We start from the raw sequence: 11780 nt of genomic DNA on the forward strand, positions 1-11780 counted from the left end.
ACTCGTTGATTGTGGTGTCAAAATGGTTGCATCAATAGCCTGACTGATCACACACATCAGTCGCAGTATCAACTCTGTCAAGTGTCAAATATCACATGTTGAATATACAATGCCAACAATATGATCATTATGCACATGTTGATGTATACAGTAATCGTATACTGGTCGATTGGTGCAATATGATCACACATACTAATGGAATGTGATAGTCATGATATTTGCAGCAGTATACCATATTGCAACTGTTGATATTGCGCATCCAATATTGGCATGATCATCCAGATATACAGTGATGGATTCAAACAATGCATACCATGATTGAGCTACGCGATCATGATGTGTATTCAATCAATACCATGTATTACTAATACAATATTATGCGTGATCATTGTGCACCAAACAACTAAGATACACACTGGACCAATCCAATACATGCACGGCTTGAACACATCACACAATCAAACATGGACACACCACATTAGAAATACATATAATATCAGTTTGTCATCAATGAATTGTATTCAGTCGAGTTTATTGAGAGTTGTTGCGTGATTCTTGACAGTGTGGTGAGTGTTTTCAGACACGACTCTTTGATCAGTTGTAGTTGATGTATCCATAATGGGAATGAGCAGTCAAACAACGTGTAATACAAAATTAGCAAGTTGATGGATATAATAAAACTGACTATTTATTTAATAGTGCATAACATTGATCTTTCTGTAATCGAAATGATGTACATGAACACTAATATGATCTGATATTGCATACTCACAGCATATTATCATTGTGCAGCATGTTGATGAGTAACCACTTCACTTGAACATCAGAGCTTTCAATACCATCTTGTGATGATCAGAATATACTTGCCGCATGATGTCGTTGCACAGCACATTTTAATGAACCCAACTCTAATACCGACTTTCAGTTTGAACAACGAATCATCATGTAAACGCAACTCCCTTCAAAACTACCCTGACAATAACACAAGCTGCTTAGAACGGTCGTTCAAAAATCATGCTTGCAATATCATACACTAATATATAAATAAAACTAAACATCAATCTGCCAAATGACAATCTACAACTTGCTCGACCAAACCAGTAAAAATGAAACTTTCGATCGCCATATTGTCATCGATCCTGTTTGCCTGCTCGGTCACTGTTGCCGACCCAGTTCTTGCCAGTTCGACTACAAGTACTGCAACCAGCACTTTGTCAGCATCTCCTAGTGCAACTGCAACTAGCACTTCATCAGCATCTCCTAGTGCAACTGCAACTAGCGGGACTAGTCATTCAAAGTCTTTGGATCCATATACTGTATATATGAATAATTGCTATCCGATTAGTTTTGATGCATTGAAAATGATCCAACTACTTGCATTAGATTCACGTAAACTTGACAGACTATCGAAAGATATTGACAAGAAAAACGCTAAAATCGACGAAAGAAAGAAAATGATCAGTGAGCTGAAGAAAGAAATTGACCATTTTAAGAATGATCCTTTGAGCACCGAGTCAGATACTGTCGAACTCGAATCTACGCTTACTAGCCACAATAAAGCTTCCAGGAAACTCAGGAAAGGTCTAAGTATACTCTTCAAGAAACATTCAAGAACATGTCAGGAAACTACCGAATTACGAAGGCAACTTAAAGGCTACTTTATGGAACATCATTCAAGTGAAGAAATAATTACTGGTGGTGGACCGTATCTAAATAGATACCCTGTATTTACAAGTTGCTTCCGTAGCTTCTACAATGGTGTACTTCAACGATTACCAATACTCAAGTATGGTGCGATCCTTGAAGATCCTAGTGTTTGGCAATAAGCTTTTGGACCAGATTCGTTACATTGTTGGAGTTGAGTAAACCATCACAGTCACATCCAGTATATGTTGTAATGCAGCGTGTATTGCATGGTGGTTTAATTGTCATGTGTCATGCATCCAATGTCATTCATTCAATAAACATCGTGTATTGTCAAACAATAGTGTATTATACTAATGGTTTGATCATATTGCACCAATCAACTACTATGTGCTGTCATGACTGATCATTCGGTGTGCTACACATATTGAATGCATGCAAATCCATGACTGTGGATCCCTTGTTGTTGAAATGGGTTCAGATCACCATCAGTTTGCTCACTCGTTGCACCGATGCGATTGCATGATCAACCTGACACCAACCAAACCACACTCGAATATATATGTTCCAGTCATGTGCATGGTGTATCGATTGTCAACTCACAATGTCAACTCCAACACATTCCACCATGCTCATGGTCACATCACACCATGCTGATGTATGTCGATCGGTATCACATTGCAACCAGTTATCATCCAATGACTGCAATGCAATACCGTGCATGTATTGTGACTGATATGCTGTGCACCATCAGCAAGTGTGCAACTGTCACTCGATATATCGACTCTGATATGCAACAACATGCTGTGTTTACCATGATCAGGTTTTTGATCAATCTCGGACTCATGGTACATGATTTGTCATGTTGGATCGTGTGAATGTGTCATGGACTGCAGTTTAGTTGCAGACACACATATGTTTGACATTGACTGATGCATACTGTGCAACGACTGATCAGTGCGAGTGTAATTGCACACTTGGTGGTATTGTGCATTATGGTTGTTTGACAATGGATGAATGCTGGATTGGTCGGTTATATGCAACCCATCTGAATCGACCTATTTGGACAAACACTCGATGTAACTGACAACAATGTGTATACATGGCTGTTGGATCAATCGAGTTTGTGCTGATATCGCCATACATGAGTTGGTCAACAAACTTGTAGCACTGCCAAAATACACTCGTATGGTTTGCTTGCATGAGATAATCTTGTGGTTAAACACCCAAGTTTATTTTACAGTCGTATTCACGTAAAATCAAATACTTTTCTGTATTGATCTTGTAATGATTGTCTTGGAATAAACAATCGTTACATATTCATTGTTGTTGTTGTTGGAAATGGATTATTTGTTTTATTGAAGCTACAAGTTGTTTGGTGTCTGGAATGGCTCAGCACACAGTCATTCCAAACACCAAAGTAATTGTCAGCAGGGTTCAAGAATGAACAGTATGATGCTGTATAGTGTAGTTCCAAACCTCGCGCTGTTTGTTGAATAGTTGGTAAACCATGTCTAATTAGAGTTGTTTTGTGGAATGGAATGTTGTCTAGAATAAAGTGACCGTTTGGAACCGTTTGGGAATGTTGCATGTCATTGTTTAACAAGTTAATATTACAGCATTCACTGCTGCCTGGATCAATCTCTCAACACATTGATCGTCATATAAAACACACACTATTAGACTATAGTTTTGAACTGAAATGTTGTTTTTGGACTGTACTCTTTCACCTCTGTTTGTATAGCCATACATTGTACAATCACCAAGTTTAAACCCCAACTCGTCCATTGCAATCCAAATATTTGATTCTATTGTGCGAATGTTTTCAATACTTGACAAACTCTTTCTTTCCAATTCATCAGTCGCTTACAAGAGTGAGCTTTCTGTATGTGTTGTTCCATTTCAAGATGCTTGAAATAGTTGGCTGACAAATGTGTGCCTGGTAAAAGTCCATTCGAGCACTACCAACATCACTTTGTCCGAGTGTTGGTGACTTTACGAGGTTGTCACATATCCACTTTGCAATGTCTTGTTCGAGTCCAGAGTCTGATAATGACAAATCTACAGTGTAAAGAGTGTAAAGAGTGGAAACACTAAACACTTTGTCAAGTTCAGAATGTCTTGACTACAAACTGAAACCCAAGACTTTGGCATGACAGAATCTCAAACAGCAGCAATGAAATGACCCAGAACTATACAGCATAACGTCTGTGACAAGAACAATTGTTTTACCACTCGACATAGTTGTTTTGGTTCCAGAACTAAAATATATGATGGTTATGGTTGAACAAGTGACTAGATCTGTCAAATATCTCAGATTTGAACACTATTCCAGTCGAGGCTCTCATCTTCAGAGTTCAATCAGCTTGACTCTGTATTTCTGACGTTGATAGTTTGTTGTATAACAACTTGATACAACAAGAACATATCAGAGCTTACTCGACCAACCAACGCACACTGGAGTGTACAACAAACCATTGTGTAGTGGCATTCATGTCATGTCTTTTACCACAGTCACCTCAATAACTGGTCAAGGTTTCAAATCCCACAGTGTTTGATATACACCAATACCCAACACTCTGTTGAACCATGCTACTGTGAATTTTTCAAAGCGTTTAGAACGCCATGTGGAATGGAAACTAGACTTCAATTTCCATCAATATCAAAACATCAATCGACAATTTGGAACCACATTCAACGTCGGTTTGACACATTGTTTACAAATGCAATATCGCAAATTGTACAAGAACATACGCAGTTTGTTGACATGTTCCATGCGATTTCAGACCACAACTACCAACAGTTGATAACCTAATAGCAAATACACATTATGAGCAACAAGACCATTGACACACATACCTTGGAATTATGGACAAGATGCTCATAGATATTGAAAACACCAAGAAACAACTAGATGAACTCGATACTCGACAATCACCACATACATTCAGTGTTGCACCAATTTGTTGATTTCAACATCACCACATAATATTGGACAATACAGCATGTCAATGGTGCATCAATGGCACATGAACAGACGCTAAACATCAGTCAATATACATGTCAAAATACACCACAATTAGTCGAGTTTCAAATGGTCACATACAACACATTCAACACGAATTATAAATGTCTGCAAACCGTGCATATGCATGCTCAATCAATGGTGATATACTATATACACAATCAGTTTAAATATGGCTGGGAAATAACTAGTATTGGCCAAGTTATATGCGTTCAAAGTGGACCATTTGCATCATCACAATCGCGTACTAAATGGCCTATTTCACAACCAATACTCAAGCCTGTGTTGATATGGTGACATGGCAATACTTGTATATACTTGGTATTGTATCATGTGCAATTTCAATACAATCCATGCATGTTTGATAACACAATAATTGAATAGCTGACGTTTTGTAGGTTGGATATTATAGTCGATGTTTGGCGTGTCAATAACTCGGTCTACAGTGGTCGTACAATGTCGAAATCAACTGCAATGTATGGCACACATATAGTCATGTATTGTGTATATGATTACGTCGTCGTTGGTGCAATATTCGATGTGTATCATGACCACCAAATGCATGTCCGAAAGTGTCGTTTTGGCGTGTTTGATGTCGAATAGCTTGACCAATAGTGACACTAGTTGCATGCGATTGACACTGAACATGAGTATACATGCATACTATATACTGGACATGCATCAGGCCATATCGTCAATTAAATTGGAAACATGTTATAATCACGACTGTCGACTGAATTGGACGCAACTGGAACACATTCAAAACACACGATATTACACTGTAGTTTGAACTGTATACACATCATATATTCATATTACAATGGCCGATACATTCATTTGATTACAATACATATCGATGACTGGCATATTTACTAACGATTGATTGTGTAATGTATGAATATCAAATGCACTGTATAGTTTAATTGACGAGTATTTAAACTAGTATTCTGACCGGTATTTGACGATTGTTTGACAATTGTTTAATCCACATATTGACCAGTTGTCTGACTAGTATTTAGACTGTTATTCTGACGAGTATTTGACGAGTATTTGACGAGTATTTGACGAGTATTTTAACTAGTATTTAACCTGCATTCTGACCAGTTGTTTGATTAGTTTAGCCTGCATTTCAACCTGCATTCTGACCAGTATTTGACGATTGTTTAACGATTGTTTAAACCTGCATTCTGACCAGTTGTTTGACTGTTATTCTGACTTGTATTTGACGAGTATTTTGACGAGTATTTGACGAGTGTATTTGACGAGTGTTTGATTAGTTTAACCAGTATTTCAACCTGCATTCTGACCAGTTGTTTGACGATTGTCCAAACCTGCATTCTGACTAGTTGTTTGACTGTTATTCTGACCTGTATTTGATCCTATTTGACGAGTATTTTGACTAGTATTTGACGAGTGTTTGACGAGTGTATTTTGACGAGTATTTGACCTGCATTTCAACCTGTTGTTTGATTAGTTTAGTCTGCATTCTGACCAGTATTCTGACGATTGTTTGACGATTGTCCAGACCTGCATTCTGACTAGTTGTTGGACCTGTATTTGACCAGTTGTTTGACCAATTGTTTGTAAAAAACTACAGTCGTTCATACTCGAATACATGGTCAATGGCTCAACCAATACTACAGTTACACATACTACAGCTTGATGACAATGACAGTAACACTGTTACGATGACTGTTTCAAGTTTGTGTAAAACTACAGCCAACAAAAATAGGGATTCGGACAAAACTGCATTGACTGGTGTGTGTCGAGTATGTCGATTCAACCAACACATGGCAATACTACTGCGTCTCTGGTTATACAACAGCATACACATGGCCATGTATGACGACTGTCAAACTGTATGCAACAATCGAGTGTTCAAGTGTTGGGTAAAGTCGAATAACGACCAGAATTACACGATTTAATAAACTCGATTGTACACTGTCAGGCTACAAACCTTGATCGTTTTTACAGTTATTGATAGTTATTGATGGTCATTGACAGTTATTGATAGTCATTAGTAGTTATTGACAGTCATTGATAGTCACTGTCCAACAACACAGTCACAATAATATATTTACGACTATAATCATGCCTGATTTGGAGCGTTTTGTTGGCATATATTATGGTCTATTACACAACCAATACATGATATCATGCCAGTTTGATGCCATGACAATACATGTATATACTTGATATTGTATCATGTCCAGTTTCAATGCAATCCATGCATGTTTGTTGGCACAACACTGTAATATATGATGGTTTTCTTGACGACATGCTGGGACAGTATGAGCTAGTCGATAATATGTTAATAACTTGGTCAGTAGTGGTCGTACAATGTCAATGCCGACTAATATCGAATCAGAACGATATAATACATGTATTTTTGACGCATTTGCATACAAGATAAATTGTTGATTGACTGATAGACACGATACTAGATTAAAATAACAAGTAGAGCTCGTCGTTTCAAACCAATTGCAAACTAAAAACTTTAATATCGACTATGACCACAAAAGTCGACCAAATGACTTGGTATGCACCACATATATGTAATTATGTGTTGCGGATCGAATTATGATGTCACTGACGCACTATGGTCAATATCTGACATGGAATGGGCCAACCAAAGTCCGAAAATGACGTTTTGGCGTGTTTGATGTCGTATATCGTCGTCAATAGTGACACTAGTTGCATGAAACTGCTACAGTATATGCACATGGCATTGGTATGTACAATGCATGCATGTGTTGACATGCGATACATGTAAAAAATACAACTTGCACATAGCACGAATATTTGACATGAAACTGGAAATGCGTGTATCTCGATGAATAATGACACTACATGCATGCGATTGATACTGGACATGTATGTATATACATACTATATATTGGACATGCATCATGGCATGTTGTCAACTAAACTAACAACATGTTATAGTCACGACTGTCGACCGAATTGGACACGTCGGTATACACTCAAAACACGACTTATTGCGCTGTGGTTTGGACTGTATACATATCATGTATATATATTACAATGGTCAATATATCAATACGATAGCATCAATATTGACAAAGTTGGATATATTGTCCGAATATCAGACATGGTATCCTGTCCGAATGTCCGGATAATATCAGACACGAGTGGTTAGTATGACGTTTGGAGTGTCCGAATGCGGATATATTAATGCAGCGGTCAATTATGGTGGTGATCAGCATACGTATGCATTGGATTACGGCTCAATTGCCGGGTTTTTTTTGTACGAATATTGGGTGGTGATGCAAATGCAGCCATATGCCTATACAGTACTGCATTGGTTGACTCGATGACATGTATATACACATTACAATATGGTAACAATACAGAGTTACAATGGCTGTTGTATAGGGTCAAAATAAACGGTTGAATAGTATTGAAATACGACACAAAATCATGCAAAAAAACAACGCATTGTGGGGTAATGACACACTCATGATACACTGTATGATGGTGGTCGGATCACTGTGATATTGGACAGTAACATGCATACATGTTGTATACACAACCAGTTGAAATATGGATACAATCCGAGTGTTACTGATGGGACTACAAATGATTGCAATAAAATTGTAATGATCAAGCGTAATTGAACATGTACAAAACGCACGTCCCACACATGGACAACACACTGCAATTCAATGGCACAGTACATGATGACGATGCAAGCGATATGTAAGTATATGTATATGGATATGGAGGTACGATGATTGCGGATACAATGGTGTACAGATCAACAGTGAATGGAGCACAAACAACAATGGAGCATGGACATTATAATGCGTACAAAAAGATGATCACTACAGCAACACACACTAGATACAGTTTTGATGACAGGATGGTAATACAGCAATCAAACCGGCAGTATGCGATACAGTATAACGTATAGCATTGTATAAAGTGATGATGAATGGCCATTGATTGATATTGGTGACGAATACAGACTGGAATGTATGGTCATGGCACGACGATAATTGACATGTAAAACGGCCAAGTAATATTGAATTGCCGAGACGTTACCAAAGCAATGTTTTTCAACAAACCATTTGGCATAATCAGAAAAATAACGAGACTTAAACAGGGTCATTTATTCAGTGTGGAAGGATCCAAGAACCGGATATCTGTGAGAGCACAACCCGATGAAATAACTCGGCGGGCAGAACAGATCGGTGCAGCACACATTGATAGGCTTTTGATAGCTAGCCAATTGTAATTATCACTTGGAACGTCCCCGCCGTATTTGTTGATATGGAGGGAGCAGCGTTTGTCGGAGCAATCCGTCGGGTAATTATTAATTGGTGCTCATTGATGGGTTAGCACTATGTGGTTTTTGGTTTCCACCCCGAAGCTATGCACAATGGTAGATTTGGGTGACTCGGATATACAATAATGGCTAAATTATAGTGATGATAATGGCACTACTGACAGCGATGACAGTATTCGGCACGACCATATCTGTTACTATAATACTTTTTGATATGAATCAGCAGTTTTTTGAACGGCATATTGGGCCCGACAGGGTGATTTGATGACCTACACAACCGAGATTAGCACGGAATGCGTGAAGCAAAACCGAATTGATTAGGAAGTGTACAGAACCAGATGAACCAATGGCTTGAAAAAGCAAATGTTGATGTTTAGGATGTGATGTGGTTGCATATTTGGATTTTTGATTTTTTGATCTTGATTTGGATATGCAATTACTACAATGTGGATACCGTGAATGTGTATTGAACAGTTGGACAAGATGGATTGGGACAACTAGCGAGGTTTAAATCTTAGTAGTACCAATTATTATATATGGAGTAATGATTTGACTGGGCCAATTTGGATTTGGATTAGATTTGTGGATTTTGAATTTTCGGATTTTCGGATTCGGATTCATAATTTTAAATTGAATTTGATTTGGATTTGGATTGTATTTGGATTGGGTTTAAATTTGATTCTAATTGAATTTGATTCAATACCAAATAGCTTGGTACAATGATTACAGTGCACACCATATATGATGATTACCGCGAAAAATACCAGCGCAATTGTTTTAAACCAGTGGGTTCCATGTAGGAACCAACCGATTCAACTGAACACTACACAAATGGGGTAAACACATGGTAGACACATGACGAATAAACATTAATGTAAGCGATTTTGAGTGATTGGAACAAAAGGTGATGTGCACGACGTAAACAAGACGGCAAAGCAACACAAGAACCGTGATGATCAAGGGGAAAATGGTATTCGAAACACAATGTTGGTGTTGATATGTTGAACGAGGGACTGCGACAGTGGAGTATTGTCATTTGATGACAAATGTCCACTTGGGAATGATACAATTGGGTATCGTTTCCTCAGACGCGGCAAGCCAAACATGGTAACATAATATGGTACATGGTTGGTGAGTTGGGTTTGGAATGGACCCCACTTGATGTGGGAGTCTGACCATGGCATGGCATGTGCATTATTGCATATAACATGGTATGGTACCGGTTTCGTCACCGGGGACTTGGTCAGATAATGACCGAGACCAAACAGACGCCGTACCGCGAGGTATGTGTCGAGGGGGAGTGGGATGGATGGGGAAGTGGGAAATGTCCGAGGATGATGTCCAAAGACACGGTGTCCAAGGACCATGTCCGAAAGACATGGTGTCCAAAGACATGGTGTCCGAAGGCCACGTCCCACGTCCCAAGGATCGGAGGGAGGACCATGTCCAAATGGACCATGTCCCAAGGACCACGTCCAAATGTCCAAATGGACGAGAGGACCACGTCCAAAGGTCATGGCATTTTTGAATGACAAGCTGACCCAATGTTTGTACAAGACGATGCTAAAACAGCAGCATTGTACAAGCCAAGGCCAGACGGTTATGAATTGAATAACAAATGGGGTAACGACCCAAAGTGTAGATGACTACTTGACAAGTAACGATAACGGAGCAAACAATGGAAACACGATAGTTTCAATGACGAATGATGATGGTTTGTCAGTTGACAAGTGATTATTATTTGAGAATCGAGTAAATAGTATGGTGAATGAGGAGGTATTGATACAATGTATTGATACCAAGAGTGAGAAATAATGAGTGGATAACAAAAAGTGAGAGAGTTGAATTGGATTGAATGTTTAAACAAAACAAACAACCCCAAAACACTCCCTCCCATAAAAGATAGTTACCTGGTTGATCCTGCCAGTAGTCATATGCTTGTCTCAAAGATTAAGCCATGCATGTCCAAGTATAAACGAATATACAGTGAAACTGCGAATGGCTCATTAAATCAGTTATAGTTTAATTGATAGTACCTTACTAGTTGGATAACCGTGGTAATTCTAGAGCTAATACATGCAACAAGTCCCGACTTCAGGAAGGGATGTATTTATTAGATAAAAAACCAACCGAGGCGACTCGGAAGATGGATGATTCATGATAACTTATCGAATCGCACGGCGCAAGCAGGCGATGGTTCAATCAAATTTCTGCCCTATCAACTTTCGATGGTAGGATAGAGGCCTACCATGGTGATAACGGGTAACGGAGAATTAGGGTTCGATTCCGGAGAGGGAGCCTGAGAAACGGCTACCACATCCAAGGAAGGCAGCAGGCGCGCAAATTACCCAATCCTGACACAGGGAGGTAGTGACAATAAATAACAAACCAGGGCTTTTATAGTTTTGGAATTGGAATGAGTACAATTTAAATCTCTTAACGAGGAACAATTGGAGGGCAAGTCTGGTGCCAGCAGCCGCGGTAATTCCAGCTCCAATAGCGTATATTAAAGTTGTTGCAGTTAAAACGCCCGTAGTTGAATGAGTGGACTTGTGCGGGATGGACCGCAAGGAAAGTTTTGTACGAGTTCAATATTTTGGCAACATGGGCCATTGAGTTGGGACATGGTAGCCAGAGCATTTACTTTGAAAAAATTAGAGTGTTTAAAGCAGGCGCACGTTTGAATAGATTAGCATGGGATAATAGAATAGGACTTTGGATCTATTTTGTTGGTTTCTAGGACCAAAGTAATGATGAATAGGGACAGTCGGGGGTATTTGTATTACATAGTCAGAGGTGAAA

The 11780-nt window shown here is 38.8% G+C and overlaps 3 protein-coding genes across 3 annotated transcripts; 2 read left to right on the forward strand and 1 right to left on the reverse strand.

Annotated features, from left to right (window-relative positions):
- Window positions 1-1106: 1106 nt before the first annotated feature.
- On the forward strand, window positions 1107-1826 carry BATDEDRAFT_91876 (uncharacterized protein; the record flags this gene model as incomplete). Its single annotated transcript, XM_006681999.1, has 1 exon — window positions 1107-1826. The coding sequence occupies one exon, from the start codon at window positions 1107-1109 to the stop codon at window positions 1824-1826; it is 720 nt and encodes a 239-aa protein (XP_006682062.1).
- Window positions 1827-8309: 6483 nt separating this feature from the next.
- Window positions 8310-9778, forward strand: BATDEDRAFT_27775 (uncharacterized protein; the record flags this gene model as incomplete). Its single annotated transcript, XM_006681902.1, has 4 exons — window positions 8310-8389; window positions 8774-8923; window positions 9557-9632; window positions 9689-9778. The coding sequence occupies 4 exons, from the start codon at window positions 8310-8312 to the stop codon at window positions 9776-9778; spliced, it is 396 nt and encodes a 131-aa protein (XP_006681965.1).
- Window positions 9779-10122: 344 nt separating this feature from the next.
- On the reverse strand, window positions 10123-10667 carry BATDEDRAFT_32391 (uncharacterized protein; the record flags this gene model as incomplete). The annotated part of the gene is made up of 1 exon (XM_006681909.1): window positions 10123-10667. A coding segment is annotated over exon 1 (323 nt), but the record flags the coding sequence as incomplete, so codon positions are not given.
- Between the last annotated feature and the right edge of the window lie 1113 nt (window positions 10668-11780).

Source organism: Batrachochytrium dendrobatidis (assembly GCF_000203795.2).
Source record: "Batrachochytrium dendrobatidis JAM81 unplaced genomic scaffold BATDEscaffold_14, whole genome shotgun sequence".
In the NCBI taxonomy this organism is placed as follows: domain Eukaryota; kingdom Fungi; phylum Chytridiomycota; class Chytridiomycetes; order Rhizophydiales; genus Batrachochytrium; species Batrachochytrium dendrobatidis.